This window comes from Coregonus clupeaformis, unplaced genomic scaffold (genome assembly GCF_020615455.1).
Source record: "Coregonus clupeaformis isolate EN_2021a unplaced genomic scaffold, ASM2061545v1 scaf0100, whole genome shotgun sequence".
In the NCBI taxonomy this organism is placed as follows: Eukaryota; Metazoa; Chordata; class Actinopteri; order Salmoniformes; family Salmonidae; genus Coregonus; species Coregonus clupeaformis.
The window spans coordinates 745,722-764,103 of NW_025533555.1; the positions used below are offsets into that span (position 1 = coordinate 745,722).

Here is an 18,382-nt window from a genome sequence, read left to right on the forward strand (position 1 = left end):
GTCCCACTGGCTATCATAAGTTGAATGCACCAATTTGTAAGTCGCTCTGGATAAGAGCGTCTGCCAAATGATGTAAATGTAAATGTAAATATGGTGAGACTTTTATGTCACAACAGCTGTCATACATAGAGTACACTGCATGAATCCCTCATGCCTGATTCCATAAACGTTTAAAAACTGTTTGCCCTCCTGATGTGACTCTCACACTGTTGACCACCATGACCATGTGTCAGTGCTGTCGCTTGCGAAATTCCAAAAAAGGCTGCCTGACCTGTACCCAGGGGCCATAACACTGTTAACGACAGTTTGTTCTTCTGCTGATGTTGATCATGAACATTTTGATGTTGATGTGGTATTAGACATGTTGGGCAAGCTTCATAAAGATCCCAATGTGTTTGTGCTTGGTTGAATACCTCTTCTTGTGGCTGTCACTGTGTTTTATGGGGTTAGGGGTGGAGGCAGTGTCTGGCAGAGGCCAATCCGCTCCAAGCTGAAGTCACTCGATATGAGGGATCATGGGCCCCAAAATAGCCCTCTAGAGTGTATATAGGGACCCTCTCCCACCTGCTCCATCAGACCACCAGCCTGTACAAAGCCAGAGGATACTGTAGTGACATACCAAAAGACAGGAGAAATAAGACAGGAGGCACGAGGGAGAAATCCGGAGAACCAGAAGGAAAGAAAGACATACAAAGAGGATGTTTGGCCAGTGAGACGAGACGTGCTACTCTGGTTGGAAACTCAAGGATCAGAAGGAAGTGAGAAAAGTCAAGGACGATAAGCGTGGAAAGGACAAAGGAATTTGTTTGCCCTGACTGGATTGCAAAGTTTTCTTGGATTTTTCCCACCCCTCCTCCTGGGCTGAGCGCATAGGGGGAGGAAGAACCGTGTTGACCGCAGGGATGAAGTACAGCTACCAGCTACCAGTGTCATCGTACACCACGCGATATAGTCAGTACACACCAATGACATACACACCAACGCACTACACCCCCACCAATTACACACCTACGCACTACACCCCCACCAATTACACACCTACGCACTACACCCCCACCAATTACACTCCTACGCACTACACCCCCACCAATTACACACCTACGCACTACACCCCCACCAAATACACCCCCACTTCATATACCCCAACGAAGTACAGCTCAACTCACTACACCCCCACAAGCTACACCCCATCACTTTACACACCTACACACAAAACCACTTCCAGTTACACCCCTTCATACAGCAAAGGAACACACTATAGTGCTGCTACACGTCGCACAACACACATACCTGCACAGCAGACTCCTGCACCTCTACCACTCAAGCCAGTCCGGGCTGTACACTTCTCCAATGACATTATCTTCCAGGACTGTGTCCGACATGGTGAGATGGAGCAGATTGGACGCTTTATGAGAGCGAGGAAAGTACGTCTGCATACCCTCTTCCCATCTGGTGAGTGAACCTACAAATAGATAAAGACAGAGGAAAAGTGTTGAGAGTTACCACAGCAGGCAATGGCACCTACAACTGTCTGCATGAAAACATAGTCACAAACTACTACGCCTTATTTTCCGGAGTAAATTGTGATATTGTGTTGACAAATATAAAACTACTGAGAAGTTAAAGGGTCTAATTTATTTTCTAAATATATATCTATATTCTAAACCAGTAAAAGCATAAAGGCTCTAAATAATTGTTTGACAAATGCACAGTGAAAGTTCAGAAAAGTTCTGAAGTTAAAAGCAGGGGTTGAAATGACAGAAGAGCAGTGTAAGGGTGTGTACAGTGCAGCTGAGCCCTCCTCTGACTGGGCCCATGTATGGTGCTCTGTGTGCAGGTATGGCAGCGCTCCATGAGGCCGTACTCACAGGGAACCTGGATTGCGTGAAGCTGCTGGTGAGATATGGAGCTGATGTCCACCAGAGAGATGAGGACGGCTGGACGGCGCTACACATGGCCTGCAGTGACGGCTTCCCCGAAATCGCCAGGTTGGTGTACAAATGAAACACAAACTCATAAAACATACGGATACCACAAAACACAACATTCAATTGATCTAATGGCTTCTATCATGCAACATTGCTGCCTCTTTGAGAAATAACTATTCTGACAAAAGGCAGGTAGTGATTAGCTAACCATACTGACCTCGGTGACCTGATTGAACCAGACATGCAGGATTTCATAGCCAGTGTGAATATAGACAATGAAGATGATGCCTTGTGTGAATGTGACTTGTGCTGAACAACACTGTATTTTGTCCCTCCTTAGCTACCTGCTCTCTCTTGGTGCCAGTGCAGCGGCGGAGAACGAGAACGGGGAGAAGCCAGTGGACCTCATTGACCCAGACTGTAAGGAGCTGGTCAATCTGTTTGAGGCAGGCTGTGTGTAACTCACTGGCCACCTACAGGACAGGACCTGAAGGAGCTTGATGTGGACAGATGGACAGTGTGCCCTGGTCCTGAGACTAGCTTCTTGGAATGGAAAAGCCCAGCCAGAGAGAAGGAGAAAGACTGGGACAAGGGACCAGGCCACTTTTCCTGCTACAGAGCACTTGTAGCCTACTCTTTGCTAAATGCATAATCGTGACACACAATGCTTTTTGGAGAGGTTTTGTATTTCATGTTGGACTATGCTTTGTAAAGGTTATTATTTTTTGTATCTTTTTCCTTCTTTGCTTGAAAGAAGTTGGCTACTTTTTGTTTGGTTCTTTTCTACAAAAACATGCAAACCAGTCTTGTCACTTTAGTTGTCACAAACAGCATCTCAGGCTGTTCATAGCACCAGCAGCTTTTAGTTTCCCAGATCATGTAGCACCACATACCAAAAAAGACAGTGACACACCACAGTAAACAGTTGTTATTTAATCTGTGTAATGAATCAATAGGGTATGTCTTCATTCTGATTACCCAATGAGATCACCCAGCCCAATTCTGTGATCAATCTTGTACAAATCTGACTGTCCATTGCTTGAATTTTCCACAAAACTACCCAGCATTGAGGATAGTTCCTGCACATGGGCAGAGACTATTTTCAACTCACTGCTTCCAAAATACAGACAGAGTACAGACAGAGTACAGACAGAGTACAGACTGTATTTGGCATTGTTCTCTGCATTTAACCTGTGTGTTTTTGGCTTAGGAAAAGTTGTGTGTATCTTCTCTGCTGAGCAGAGAGAGGGCGTCAACAACAATTCACATCAAAAATGACATTTCATTTGGTAGGCCAGAGATCATCGGAAAATAGCTACTATGCCATACAGGCACTTGTGCTGCTGTATTGGCATTTTTCCTATTATGCTCGGCTGTTGTTATTTTCTGAAATAGTTCAAAGTGTTGCTGAAAGTGTAAGTGGTATTCTGACCATTTCAGCTAATCTAATGAATTTCACCAATGAAAGTCTTACTTGTTTATCTTTTTTGTACAAAATATTTTCATAAATAAAGGTGCTTTTTGTAAATATTGATGAAATGAATTGGTGGGGATTCAACTCTTTTCTATCTCACTTATTGACCCTTGATGGAAAAATATATGTAGCCTAATATAGGTTATGATAAGCATTACCTGTTAATTTACTTCTAGAGGAAAAGGGTAACGAGCTGCAAATTCACCTCATTTCATTCAAATAACGTTTTTACGTTTTTTAAACAGTCATTTCATATGAACTTGAGGTTTATACTTAGGCTTAAATATCTGAAGTGTGGAGTTTCAACTTGGAAGTTTCACTTGAATGACCCTCAACTCGTACGGTGAATCCCAAACCAGGCCCTCACCCCTACCAACTAACTCATTCGTAGGGCCCTCAGTTTTAACGTGTTACTGACGAAATTCCAAGAGTGGTGAGGGGATCAAATAAACCCATCGACTTCGGGACACACTCCTGACTTGAATGATGCAATTCCACAGGTATATAATAAAACAAGCATACAATTCTAATGACAAAATTCCATCATGTTTCTTCCAATGAGAAAACATTTATTTTGAGAGCTATTTCATGTTACATTTGTCCAGCTTCAAATCAGACAAATGAATACAGGTGGCTCACAATTAGGCAGACTCTCCATTCTGTTGTGTGAAATTGCACAAACTCGGTGCGGTGCGTTATGGGATAGCACTTCGCTCCAAAGCCAGGAGCATAGCTAACGAAGTGGCTATTGGAGGGTCTAATTAGCCCCTTCACCCTCCATAATTTTCACTCCCTCATCTTTGGGCCACTTGTGCATATAGCTGAGGTGCGCATGATCGTGCTAGGAAAGCCAAGAGGCGAGGGGAAGGGGTGGATTTGGGATTTCTGGGCCTAATTGAAATGGGGGAAATTGAATTTAGAGGAATACAAATCTCTTGAAGACATTTGACAGAATGGTAGGCCTAATTGTGGAACTGACTGAAAACCAAGGTACAGAACTCAATGTAGAGGCCTAATTATAAGAAATTCACCGGAGAGAATTCTATGGAAATATGATTTGGGGTAAGTGGACAACTGGAAATAATTTAAATCCTCAAACTTTAAAAAATTGTTTATCTTATGACATCATTCCCTTCACAAAACAAAAGCCTGGATGAAAGCAAGATAAGAGAGAGACAGAGAGGATCGAAAACCTATCCAGCCTCTGTCCTAGCATTTACTTAATAAGTTTTGTCAGATCCTTGAAATGAGAAAATTAACAGAAGCCAACACCTTCCAGTTGCCAATATTTGTACATCCCTCCTTGTAAAGTTCATTGCTCTTTTTGCTCATTAGCCTACTACAGACAGGGGATGATGGGTGCATGTAGCTATTAAAAATATTGCCTAGTCAGACCATTATTACTGTTCCAGCTGGCTGATAGGCGTTATTAGGTAGGTCATGTTAAGCATAGCACAGTGAATTTTCGACCAACCTTTACTTGCCGATATTTCCTCAATGCCAGACTTGGAAGACAACACGTCTTTTAAACTTCCATGTCTAGTTGCAGGGGGTTCGTTTGAATTTAGAAAATTCTCCATTATTAAATAAAATAAATGTTTAACTCCATGAAGTTATCCAACAATGTGTACGCTGCCATCTTGTCTATTTCAAATCTTCTCTCATGATGATGATCGAGACAGGTGAATGTCATCATGACATGCAGCACTTAGGGGTGAACACATGGTACTTTCAAGACAACTGGGAACTCGGAAAAGAAAACAAGGTCAAATTATGACGTCAGTGATCTTCAGGTCGGATGGTCCAAGCTTTAGAAAGATGTCTGAATTCCCACTTGGAAATCCGAGTTTGATAACCGTTCAAAACTATTTTTCCCAGTTGGAGCTAGTTATTTCAGTGTTCCCAGTTGGCCTCCTGTAGCTCAGTTGGTAGAGCATGGCGCTTGCAACGCCAGGGTTGTGGGTTTATTTCCCACGGGAGGCCAGTATGGAAAATGTATGCACTCACTAGCTGTGAGTAAGAGCGTCTGCTAAATGACTCAATTGTAAATTGTCTTGAACGCACTGAAGTCGGAAGTCGGAGATTTTGAAGTTCCCAGTTGTTTTGAATGCGGGAGGTTTCCTCCTCACATTGAGAACGAGGCAGTAGGATTGGAAACAAAGTGCAATGACACGTCTCCTGTGTACACACTTTCGTCACCTGAGTAAATACCTTTGTTTCCTGAATACAAGCCAAGTAAACTTACTTATACGTCTACATGCTATCTTGAGAACCTTGAGGATCTCGAAATGGAGTCAGTCGGCAGTGGTGAGCGCTCTGAAGTTGATCCAGACCAGGATGAAGTGGGCCTACCTGTGGCGACAAGTGTGGTAGAGACTTCCAACATTTGCCCCGTGAATCCTACCGGAGATGAGTGGACCGGTAGGAGTGAGATTTTTGGAAAGAGGGGATTCCTGCTTTTTGGTCAACCCATACATAGTGTCAAGCTGGGTAACAAACTGGGATTGGTTACTCTGTGAAAGTTTAGAGAAATTGAATTGTTTCGATTTTTTGTATATCCTCTGCATTTTGCGTCACGCGACGCTGGGCTCAACCTGTGTCGTGCTTTGCTCAAAGGGGTGGTCATTGGGGTAGCGTTGAGTGTAGAGGTGGAGCAAATGTAAAAAATATATTCCTGGTGTTTGTGATGCCCTCCATTTGGTGAGACTGTCTATCTTTTTGAGCTTTGACACAGAGCTTCGACTGGGAGCCCCCCAGTGAGTAGGTCTGAAGAGAGGGATCCAGAGAGGATGAGTTTTAGTAAGGTTGGATTTCTTCTGTTTATAGCCATGGTGATCAACTGCACTGCGCTGATGGAGTGAAAATCACAGAAGATAGATGTGGTAGTTGCAGCAGCAGAGAAGTATTTGGTGTGAAATATTTTAGTGCAGAAGATTTACAGGAAATTTTGAGAGAAGTGGTTCCATCCTCCCAGGCCTACGGTCTGGTGTAGGATCGTTTAGAGCCAGTAGTTGGATGGGGTGATGGGTTTTTGGGGATAGTGTATAGGTGCAGGGTTAGTTGGTGGTGCAATTTAAGATTTTCCCATTCCCCTTTTCCCTTTTTTGTTTGTGACCAAAATGTGCAATCTGCACTCCGACCTGCGAAAAGGCAGCAATACACAACACAGTGTCTACCCTGCCGGAAAACCACACGAATAAGAATACGTTTTGAACGTGGTAACACACCTTTGTCGGATGACCGGGTGAGCAAGAGGACGGATGGCGAGAAGAACGAGGCAGAAAGAAGGGCGCGAGGTGCAAACCTGAACTGACGGTGAAATACAAGCCGAGTACTTTCTCCTTTGGGTCAAGTATAGCAGAGAAATGCAGGTTACGCACCTGAAGATCCTGAGCAGTCAACGGATAATGAACTTGAAATTGATCCTGACAAAAGTGAGGAGAAAGAACCTGCGTCGTCAGGTGAGGTGAAGGCTTCCAAGCCTCACCCCAATGATCAGGAAAATGCCTGAGATGACTCTGGCCCAGTGGGAGTACGATTTGTGGAGAAAGTGGATCCATGCCTTTTGGCCAATCCGTTTGTGGTATCAGGCTGAGTGAAGAAGGATTGGGGTTCCCTCAATTTGGTGCAAGTATCCAGAGGTGGACTTGTGTTGATTTTTTGTGTGTCTGCTGCTCAGAGGGAGAGGTTGTTGCGCATTTCTAGTCTCGGGACGAAAGCGTTGTCCTGCTTTGCTCTCCGGAGAAGAGCGCCACTGAAAGGAGTGATAACTGGGGTGGGGTTGAGTGTGAAGGTGGATCAACTGAAGTTGGGGGTCCCCGGTGTCTGTGATGCATGTCATTTGGTGTGACGCAGACCAGAGTGTTTGCCGGATAAAGTCATGCTAGGGTATATACGTTTTCCGGTTGAGAGCTTTTGTTCTGAACACACTACATTGTTTCAGGTGCCAAGTTTATGGTCATGTTGCAGCAGTATGTAGGAGGGAGATTCCGAGATGTGAGAAGTGTGCATGGGGGATGGGGACAGATTTAAGTTTCCAGGGTGAGAGCAGAGCAGAAAGTTTCATATGAGACAGTGAGGAAAGTAGAGGTTGGTGGGCAAAGGGTGAGGGAGCCTGAGAGGATCCCTGTGAGTATTTCTATTTACTACCACAAACCGATGCTGGCACTAAGACCGCACTCAATGAGCTATATAGGACCATAAGCCAACAAGAACTAGCTCATCCAGAGGCAGCACTCCTACTGGCCGTAATTTTAATGCAGGAAAACTGAAATCCGTTTTACCTCATTTCTACCAGCACGTCACCTGTGCAACTAGAGGGCAGAAAACTTGACATCACCTTTAATCCACACACAGAAACACATACAAAGCTCTCCCTCACCCTCCATTTTGCAAATCTGACCATAACTCTATCCTCCTGATTCATGCTTACAAGCAAAAACTCAAACAGGATTTACCAGTGACACGCTCAATTCGGAAGTGGTCCGATGAAGCGGATGCTAATCTACAGGACTGTTTTGCTAGCACAGACTGGAATACGTTCTGGGATTTATGGCATTGAGGAGTTTACCACATCAGTCACCGGCTTCATTAATAAATGCATCGACGACATCGTCCCCACAGTTACCGTACGTACATATCCCAACCAGAGGCCATGGATTACAGACAACATCGCACTGAGCTAAAGGCTAGAGCTGCCGCTTTCAAGGAGTGGGACCATAACCCGGATGCCCTCCGACGAACCATCAAACAGGCAAAGCATCAATAAAAGACTAAGATCGAATCCTACTACACCGGCTCTGACGCTAGTCGGATGTGGCAGGGCTTGCGTACGTACATATCCCAACCAGAAGCCATGGATTACAGACAACATCCGCACTGAGCTAAAGGCCAGAGCTGCCGCTTTCAAGGAATGGCACACTACCCGGACGCCCTCCAACAAACCATCAAACAGGCAAAGCATCAATAAAGGACTAAGATCGAATCCTACTACAGCGGCTCTGACGCTCGGCAGATGTGGCAGGGCTTGCAAACTATCATGGATTACAAAGGGAAACCCAGCTGCGAGCTGCCAATTGACACGAGCCTACCCAACGAGCTAAATGCCTTCTATGCTCGCTTTGAGGCAAGCAACACTGAACCATGCGTGAGACCACCAGCTGTTCCGGATGACTGTGTGATCACGCTCTCCGTAGCCGATGTGAGTAAGACCTTTAAACAGGTTAAAATTCACAAGGCCGCAGGGCCAGACAGATTACCAGGACTCGTACTCAGAGCACGCGCTGACCAGATGGCAAGTGTCTTCACTGACATTTTCAACCTCTCCCTAACCCAGTCTGTAATACCTACATGTTTCAAGCAGACCACCCTGTGTCCAAGAACGCCAGGCTAACCTGTCTAAATGACTATCGCCCCGTAGCACTCACATCCGTGGCCATGAAATGCTTTGAAAGGCTGGTCATGGCTCACATTAACACCATCCTCCCAGACACCCTGGACCCACTGCATTTCGCATACCGCCCCAACAGATCCACAGATTATGAAATCTCAATTGCACTCCACACTGCCCTTTCCCACTTGGACAAAAGGGTGTTCATTGACTACAGCTCAGCGTTCAACACTATAGTGCTCTTGAAGCTCATCACTAAGCTAACGTCCCTGGGACTGAACACCTCCCTCTGCAACTGAATCCTGGGCTTCCTGACAGGCCGCCCCCAGATGGTGAGGGTAGGCAACAACATATCCGCCACGCTGACCCTCAACACGGGGCCCCTCAGGGGTGTGTGCTTAGTTCCCTCCTGTACTCCCTGTTCACCCACGACTGCGTGGCCGCGGACGACTCCAACACCATCATTAAGTTTGCAGATGACACGACGGTGGTAGGCCTGATCACCGACGACAATGATAGGGAGCCTATAGGGAGGAGGTCAGAGACCTGGCAGTGTGGTGTCAGGACGACAATCTCTCCCTCAACGTCAATAAGAAAAAGGAGCTGATCGTGGACTACAGGAAAGGGGGGGCCGAGCTTCAAGTTCCTCAGTGTCCACAACACTAAGGATCTATCATGGTCCAAATACACCAACACAGTAGTGAAGAGGGCAGAACAACGCCTCTTCCCCCTCAGGAGGCTGAAAATATTTGGCATAGGCCCTCAGATCCTCAACAAGTTCTACAGCTGCACCATCGAGATCATCTTGACTGGCTGCATCACCGCTTGGTATGGCAACTGCTTGGCATCCGACCGCAAGGCGTTACAGAGGGTACTGCGTACGGCCCAGTACATCACTGTGGCTGAGCTTCCTGTCATCCAGGATCTCTATACCAGGCGGTGTAAGAGGAAGGTACCAAAAATTGTCAAACTCTCCAGCTACCCGAGCCACGGACTGCTCTCTCTGCTATCGCACGACAAGCGGTACCAATGCACCAAGTCTGGAACCAACAGGACCATGAACAGCTTCTACCCCCAAGCCATAAGACTTCTAAACGACTGCTAAATAGCTAATCAAATGGTTACCCGGACTACCTGCAATGACCCTTTTTTGCACTAACTCTCTTGCACTGACTCTATGCACACACACTGGACTCTACACACACACTCACACATACTTACACTGACATCCCAACCTACAGGCACTACATACGCACACACACACACAACATGCACACACATGCATACTGACACCACACACACACTTACCACAAACCACAGGAGGTTGGTGGCACCTTAATTGGGGAGGACGGACTTGTGGTAATGGCTGGAACGGAATCAGTGGAATAGTATTAAATACATCAAACACATAGTTTCCATGTGTTTGATGCCATTCCATTTACTCTGTTTCGGACATTATTATGGGGCGGCAGGAAGCTTAGTGGTTAAGAGCGTTATACCAGTAAGGTCGCTGGTTCTAATCCCCGAGCCGACTAGGTGATAAATCTGTCGATGTGCCCTTGAGCAAGGCACTTAACCCTAATTGCTTGTGTAAGTCGCTCTGGATAAGAGCGTCTGCTAAATGTAAAATGTATTATAAGCCATCCTCCCCTCAGTAGCCTCCTGTGCCACATACACTGTTACTACTGTCTATTAGCTATCCTGTTGCCTAGTCACTTTACCCCTACCTATATGTACAGTACACATCTACCAGGTACTGGTCCTCCCTGTATAGAGCGTCCAGTGTGCGCTCGCCTGAACGCTCAGAGCGCACTCTGGCACTCCAGATTGAATTTACGAACACACCCATAGGGTTACATGGCGGTGCAATTTCTTTTTCTTTTGAACAAATGTGCAATGCACTTTCCAAACTGTGAAAGGCAGCTTTCTCAATCAATGAGAATATTTTAAACAGACAAGATGGTAGTGCACACATTGTTGGATTACTTCATGGAGCATTTTTTTGTATTTCATGTAATAATGGAGCATTTTCTCAATTCAAACGAACCCCCTGCAATTAGACATGGTCATTTATTAGACATGCGTTGTCTTCCAATTCAGGAACTGAGGAAGCATCGCCAAATTGATCGAAAATTGTCTGTGCTACACTTAACATTACCTACCTAATAACGCCTATAAGCCAGCTGGAACAGTAATGGTCTGACTAGGGCTAGGCGATATTTTTTATTACTAGTGTGCGTTTTTTTTTCCGGCCCTATGAACTCGGGTAAGAGTATTTTTAGCCATGCTTTTTCTGCTACCTTCGTAAGCAGGTCCATGGTCTGTTTTATTAAAGTATCAAAAAGACCCGAGCGGAGAGGGTAGATGTTGGGGTGGGCATTCCATTCATAGAAGCATTCCTTTGGCATTTCAACATTATTTTCAACCAACAAACCAATTATAAGTTTTGTTGACTTCCGTTTTAAATTACTTGCCAGAAATGATTGGTTGGCATTGGCAACCGTTTTAGCCAACGGGAGGCCTAGCTAGCTAGTTACATCTTGTTGGCTGAATAAAGAAAGCGAAAGGAAGCCGGATCTAAAGACAGGTTTGTAAACATAGTTTACATCTGGGTAATTTTCGGATTATAGTAAGCTAACTATAGTGTTATGAATTCATATGCCACTGCTGTTGAAAACATTTAAGTTGTACTATTGTCTGGATATATTCAGCTAGCTAAATGGCTTAGCTAATAATATTAGATGATAACGTGTAGCTAACATTCGCTAGATAGCTAACGTTATGGTACCTAATAAGCTAGTTATCCTTTATCTGTCAGCCACTACTTCAACAGCAAGCTAATTTCTAACCAACAAAAATTGCAATAAATTAAAATATACGATATTGGGTAAAGTTAGATAGCAAGCTAGCTAGCTAGGTGCTTTATATTTTACGAGTCGCTGGTCAATATAAGTTGGCTAGTATAATTGCTTGTTCGCTGTCTTAGCTAACGTTAGCTAACTCTCTTGTGTAAGTGCCAGATACAAAAATGTAAACATTGAAGCATAACTAACATCAATAAGCAAGCGAATGCCGATAGTGTGGCATCAAATGTAGCTTTCTGGCTGTATAGTTAGTTAAGTAACTATATTTTGCAGTCTGTATTAGCTAGCTAGCTCCCAAATGTCAACATTCCTCTATTGTTTGTGATTGCTGTCTTTATTTAGAATTCATCATGAGTCATGCCTTGTTTTCACCACTAGATATCCAACAGAGGATAAAGGAGGTTCATATTCTCTCAACCCCCCCCCCCAACTATTCATTACAAAGGAGCAAGGAGCAAGAGACGCACTGCACACAGAATGAGGTTGGAAGAGGGTTGTTTACCTTCTATGGTTGTGTTGTGCTAACTGTATATCAAGCTGTATCTTGTAGAACCAGGTATACTGCATGCATGCCAGAAAAACGTATGTTCTGTTTTCCAGCCTGTCTGTTATTGTGTTTTCATTATTTCCTGCTGTTTTTATGTTTTTTTCTTTGCTGCTTTATAGCTCATCTGCTCCCAGGATGGTGAACAGCTACAAGCGGACTTCCAGCCCTCGGTCCCCTACGAACAGTGGGGAGCTCTTCACTCCAGCGCATGAGGAGAATGTGCGCTTCATCCACGACAGTGAGTCTGCCTCAGAAGGCCGATATCTTGCTAAGACTAGCCCTTAACGTCTCTCACCCCTTCAGTAGGCTTATCTGTTGGTCATCAACATGATCCACTGTAAGAAGCTCCTTACAGAGCTTCTGTACCACTGAGCTCAGATGAGCCATTTGAATGGAATGTGGTATGTAAGGAGATGGTTGAAAGCTGGCATGTGTATGCTTCTTTACAGCCTGGCAGTGTGTGCTCAGAGACATCCGGTCACCACAGAGCAGTGAACGCAAAGACCGTGGACCACAGGAGTATGTGGAAAAGAACCCCAATCCCAACTTAAATTGTAAGTGCCTTGATGGATCTGAGTATGTTTGTCATTTAAACAGGCTATTTACTAGATTTGTCAAAAAGACAGAGTAGTAATGTAATTTGTATCCTTTCTTGCAGCTTTCACACCAGTTGACCTGAGTGACCTCAAGAAACGCAACACACAGGACTCCAAGAAGTCCTAGTCTTTCTCTTTACCGTCCAACAGCTTTTTTTTCTCCACCCATTATCCTTGGGAACTTTCTCCTCCTCCAGTCCTCTGTCAGCCAGCAAGTCAACCTTTTGGCCAGTCCGGCCCACAATGCCGGTCTACTCTCTGCTCTCCTGGACTAACAACAGCTTGCCCATTCAACAGCAGTGGGCTGATGTCCTAACAACCACAACATTTTTGGAGTTCCTTATCCACCCCGGTCTCTCTGTCCACCCCTCCCCCCCTCTGTCTCTCTCTCTGTCCCTCTCTCTGTCCAGGCTCAATATTTTCTCACCCTACCTCTCATCTGGTTGACGTGGAATGCAAGAAATCTGGGATTTGATTTCCAGGGATTCTCTCTTCCAGTTCTTGGTTTTACAGTCATGAATTTTTCTTTTTCACTATTTTGTTATGTGAATGGGACTGATGCAGAGTTTCAATGAAATATGCTGACATCCTGATGCCGAAGTACATGCTGTGTACAAATTCTTCACGGGACACTTTAAAGGACTGCAGTCTTAAATAGAAACTCAGTTTTTCAATCTACAAAGGATAATGCTGAAGGGCTGACATTCTTTTTTTGGAAGATAGTTGAATTGTAGATGTATTGGAATGGATTCCGATTGTACGGGCGAGTTTTGGAAGCCAAAAATGGTTTAGTATAAATGCCAACATTTTAAATTTAGATTCATTCCCCTAAAATGGACTTCAAGTAGACATCTCCACATTGACTTCCCAGCCTTGAAACAAAATATTGAATAAAATACTTTTACAATATTTCACTCAATGCATTGGTCATAGATTTTCTGACCTAAATGTACTTTTTGGATGTGTCCCCAATACTCCCCAATGATGTATTTACAAACACAGTACCTACAGTAGGATGGTCAGTTATCGTTGTCTCATGCTCTTTGTTTTGTTTGTGCATTATTACTGAAAACTGTGTAATAGGCTATGTATACTGAACAAAAATATAAACGCAACATGCAACAATTTCAAAGATTTTACTGAGTTACAGTTCATATAAGGAAATCAATCAATTTAAATAAATAAATTAGGCCCTAATCTATGGATTTCACATGACTGGGTAGGAGCCCTCCAAGGCCCACCCACTTGGGAGCCAGGCCCAGCCAATCAGAATGAGTTTTTCCCCACAAAAGGCCTTTATTACAGACAAATACTCCTCAGCAACCTCCCCACGCCCCCCCTCAAACGATCCCGCAGGTGAAGAAGCCGGATGTGGAGGTTCTGGGCTGGCATGGTTACATGTGGTCTGTGGTTGTGAGACCGGTTGGACATACTGCCAAATTCTCAAAAACGATGTTGGAGGCAGCTTATGGTAAAGAAATAAACATTAAATTATCTGGCAACAGCTCTGGTGGACATTCCTGCAGTCAGCATGCCAATTGCACGCTCCCTCAAAACTTGACGTGTTGTGTGACAAAACTGCACATTTTAAAGTGGCCTTTTATTGTCCCTAGTACAAGGTGCACCTGTGTAATGATCATGCTGTTTAATCAGCTTCTTGATATGCCACACATGTCAGGTGGATGGATTATCTTGGCATGATACATTTTACAGAAATTGTGGGCTATGTGAATCTGCACTTAAATATAGGTGTTGATGCATCTGTGTTGACAAAGTTCACATGTGGATACAGTTGGTGTAGGCCATGGTATTAACGACACATTTACTTACATGTTTGTTTCAGGAATTATATGAAATTTGATTGGTCGCGTACACATTTTGCAGATATCGCAGGGGTAGCTAAATGCTTATCTTTCTAGTTTCAACAGTGCGGTATACCATACAATACACACAAATCCTAAAAATAAAGAACTTAAGAAATATCAGAACGAGCAATGTCAAGAGTCTGGAATATATATACAGTGGGGGAAAAAAGTATTTAGTCAGCCACCAATTGTGCAAGTTCTCCCACTTAAAAAGATGAGAGAGGCCTGTAATTTTCATCATAAGTACACGTCAACTATGACAGACAAAATGAGGGGAAAAAATCCAGAAAATCACATTGTAGGATTTTTAATGAATTTATTTGCAAATTTTGGTGGAAAATAAGTATTTGGTCAATAACAAAAGTTTCTCAATACTTTGTTATATACCCTTTGTTGGCAATGACACAGGTCAAACGTTTTCTGTAAGTCTTCACAAGGTTTTCACACACTGTTGCTGGTATTTTGGCCCATTCCTCCATGCAGATCTCCTCTAGAGCAGTGATGTTTTGGGGCTGTCGCTGGGCAACACGGACTTTCAACTCCCTCCAAAGATTTTCTATGGGGTTGAGATCTGGAGACTGGCTAGGCCACTCCAGGACCTTGAAATGCTTCTTACGAAGCCACTCCTTCGTTGCCCGGGCGGTGTGTTTGGGATCATTGTCATGCTGAAAGACCCAGCCACGTTTAATCTTCAATGCCCTTGCTGATGGAAGGAGGTTTTCACTCAAAATCTCACGATACATGGCCCCATTCATTCTTTCCTTTACACGGATCAGTCGTCCTGGTCCCTTTGCAGAAACACAGCCCCAAAGCATGATGTTTCCACCCCCTTGCTTCACAGTAGGTATGGTGTTCTTTGGATGCAACTCAGCATTCTTTGTCCTCCAAACACGAGTTTGAGTTTGTTTTTACCAAAAAGTTATATTTTGGTTTCATCTGACCATATGACATTCTCCCAATCCTCTTCTGGATCATCCAAATGCACTCTAGCAAACTTCAGACGGGCCTGGACATGTACTGGGGACACGTCTGGCACTGCAGGATTTGAGTCCCTGGCGGCGTAGTGTGTTACTGATGGTAGGCTTTGTTACTTTGGTCCCAGCTCTCTGCAGGTCATTCACTAGGTCCCCCCGTGTGGTTCTGGGATTTTTGCTCACCGTTCTTGTGATCATTTTGACCCCACGGGGTGAGATCTTGCGTGGAGCCCCAGATCGAGGGAGATTATCAGTGGTCTTGTATGTCTTCCATTTCCTAATAATTGCTCCCACAGTTGATTTCTTCAAACCAAGCTGCTTACCTATTGCAGATTCAGTCTTCCCAGCCTGGTGCAGGTCTACAATTTTGTTTCTGGTGTCCTTTGACAGCTCTTTGGTCTTGGCCATAGTGGAGTTTGGAGTGTGACTGTTTGTGGTTGTGGACAGGTGTCTTTTATACTGATAACAAGTTCAAACAGGTGCCAATAATACAGGTAACGAGTGGAGGACAGAGGAGCCTCTTAAAGAAGAAGTTACAGGTCTTTGAGATCCAGAAATCTTGCTTGTTTGTAGGTGACCAAATACTTATTTTCCACCATAATTTGCAAATAAATTCATTAAAAATCCTAAAATGAGATTTTCTGGAATTTTTTTCTCTCAATATGTCTGTCATAGTTGACGTGTACCTATGATGAAAATTACAGGCCTCTCTCATCTTTTTAAGTGGGAGAACTTGCACAATTGGTGGCTGACTAAATACTTTTTTTCTCCACTGTAACTTTCTTCTGAAACTCATCAGTCTATTCTTGTTCTGAGAAATGAAGGCTATTCCATGCGAGAAATTGCCAAGAAACTGAAGATCTCGTACAACGCTGTGTACTACTCCCTTCACAGAACAGGGAAAACTGGCTCTAACCAGAATAGAAAGAGGAGTGGGAGGCCCTGGTGCACAACTGAGCAAGAGGACAAATACATTAGTGTCTAGTTTGAGAAACAGACACCTCACAGATCCTCAACTGGCAGCTTCATTAAATAGTACCCGCAAAACACCAGTCTCAACGTCAACAATGAAGAGGCGACTCCGGGATGCTGACCTAGGCAGAGTTGCAAAGAAAAAGCCATATCTCAGACTGGCCAATAAAAAGAAAAGATTAAGATGGGCAAAATAACACAGACACTGGACAGAGGAAGATTGAGGTGTTCGGATCACAAAGAAGAACATTTGTGAGACGCAGACAATGAAAAGATGCTGGAGGAGTGTTTGATGCCATATGTCAAGCATGGTGGAGGCAATGTGATGGTCTGGGGGTGCTTTGGTGGTGGTAAAGTGGGAGATTTGTACAGGGTAAAAGGGATCTTGAAGAAGGAAGGCTATCACTCCATTTTGCAACGCCATGCCATACCCTGTGGACGGTGCTTGATTGGAGCCAATTTCCTCCTACAACAGGACAATGACCCAAAGCACAGCTCCAAACTATGCAATAACTATTGAGGGAAGAAGCAGTCAGCTGGTATTCTGTCTATAATGGAGTGGCCCGCACAGTCACTGGATCTCAATTAATATGCCATTTAGCAGACGCTTTTATCCAAAGCGACTTACAGTCATGCGTGCATACATTTTTGTGTATGGGTGGTCCCGGGGATCGAACCCACTACCTTGGCGTTACAAGCGCCGTGCTCTACCAGCTGAGCTACAGAGTTTGAAGCACACAATTATTATTTCAATTAAAAATCATTATTTCTGACCTTGTCAATGACATTTCCTATTCACTTTGCTATATTTCCTATTCAAACTCATTTCATGCATGTTTTCATGGAAAACAAGGAAATGTCTAAGTGACCCCAACCCTATTGATCTGTTGTGGAGCAGCTTGACCGTATGGTACGTAAGAAGTGCCCATCAAGCCAATCCAACTTGTGGGAGGTGCTTCAGGAAGCATGGGTGAAATCTCTTCAGATTACCTCAACAAATTGACAACTAGAATGCCAAAGGTCTGCAAGGCTGTAATTGCTGCAAATGGAGGATTCTTTGACGAAAGCAAAGTTTGAAGCACACAATTATTATTTCAATTAAAAATCATTATTTCTGACGTAGTCACATGCCAAAGGTCTGCAAGGCTGTAATTGCTGCAAATGGAGGATTCTTTGACGAAAGCAAAGTTTGAAGCACACAATTATTATTTCAATTAAAAATCATTATTTCTGACCTTGTCAATGACATTTCCTATTCACTTTGCTATATTTCCTATTCAAACTCATTTCATGCATGTTTTCATGGAAAACAAGGAAATGTCTAAGTGACCCCAAACTTTTGAACGGTAGTGTGTGTGTGTGTGTATAATGGTGTGTATAGACAGTATGGCCAGTATATGAAGAGGAACGGTGTGTACAGCAGTAGTTATAGGATGAGCCTTGACTAGAATACAGTATATACATATGAAGTGGGTAAAACAGTATGTAAACATTATTAAAGTGACCAGTGTTCAATGACTATGTACATACGGCAGCAGTCTCTAAGGTAGTTGGCTAGTAAAAGTGACTAAGTTCAGGGCAGGGTACTGGGTGAAGGCCGGCTAGTGGTGACTATTTAACAGTGATGGCCTGGAGATAGAAGCTGTTTTAAAGTCTCCTCCTCCCAGCTTTGATGCACCTGTACTGTCCCCACCTTCTAGATGGTAGCGGGGTGAACAGGCTGTGGCTCGGATGGCTGAGGTCCTTGATGATTTTCTTGGCCTTTCTGTGACA

At 44.0% G+C, this 18,382-nt stretch overlaps 2 protein-coding genes across 4 annotated transcripts; both read left to right on the forward strand.

Moving 5' to 3' along the window:
* Positions 1–586: 586 nt before the first annotated feature.
* On the forward strand, positions 587–3,450 carry LOC121550317 (protein phosphatase 1 regulatory subunit 27-like). Of its 2 annotated transcripts, XM_041862539.1 has the most exons (4): positions 587–951; positions 1,368–1,452; positions 1,838–1,988; positions 2,269–3,450. In XM_041862539.1, exons 2-4 carry the CDS (start codon positions 1,389–1,391, stop codon positions 2,387–2,389), a joined length of 336 nt encoding a protein of 111 aa, XP_041718473.1. In that variant the 5' UTR covers positions 587–951; positions 1,368–1,388; the 3' UTR covers positions 2,390–3,450. The 2 variants fall into 2 exon arrangements, with proteins under 2 accessions (XP_041718473.1, XP_041718472.1); XM_041862538.1 differs by having other exon boundaries at positions 587–1,452.
* Positions 3,451–11,145: 7,695 nt separating this feature from the next.
* LOC121550315 (mapk-regulated corepressor-interacting protein 1) lies at positions 11,146–13,707 on the forward strand. Of its 2 annotated transcripts, XM_041862537.2 has the most exons (5): positions 11,155–11,378; positions 12,034–12,137; positions 12,322–12,440; positions 12,652–12,756; positions 12,861–13,707. In XM_041862537.2, exons 2-5 carry the CDS (start codon positions 12,133–12,135, stop codon positions 12,923–12,925), a joined length of 294 nt encoding a protein of 97 aa, XP_041718471.1. In that variant the 5' UTR covers positions 11,155–11,378; positions 12,034–12,132; the 3' UTR covers positions 12,926–13,707. The 2 variants fall into 2 exon arrangements, with proteins under 2 accessions (XP_045069274.1, XP_041718471.1); XM_045213339.1 differs by lacking the exon at positions 12,034–12,137 and having other exon boundaries at positions 11,146–11,378.
* The last annotated feature ends 4,675 nt before the right edge of the window (positions 13,708–18,382 follow it).

Excerpts from the sequence above, each read along its gene's own strand:
- LOC121550315 (XM_041862537.2), top strand. Across the intron at positions 12,441-12,651 it reads TGTGCGCTTCATCCACGACA|CCTGGCAGTGTGTGCTCAGA; the intron begins GTGAGTCTGCCT and ends GCTTCTTTACAG. Across the intron at positions 12,757-12,860 it reads CCCCAATCCCAACTTAAATT|CTTTCACACCAGTTGACCTG; the intron begins GTAAGTGCCTTG and ends CCTTTCTTGCAG.
- LOC121550317 (XM_041862538.1), top strand. The coding sequence starts at position 903 with ATGAAGTACAGCTACCAGCTACCAGTGTCATCGTACACCACGCGATAT. Across the intron at positions 1,453-1,837 it reads GCATACCCTCTTCCCATCTG|GTATGGCAGCGCTCCATGAG; the intron begins GTGAGTGAACCT and ends CTCTGTGTGCAG. Across the intron at positions 1,989-2,268 it reads GGCTTCCCCGAAATCGCCAG|CTACCTGCTCTCTCTTGGTG; the intron begins GTTGGTGTACAA and ends GTCCCTCCTTAG.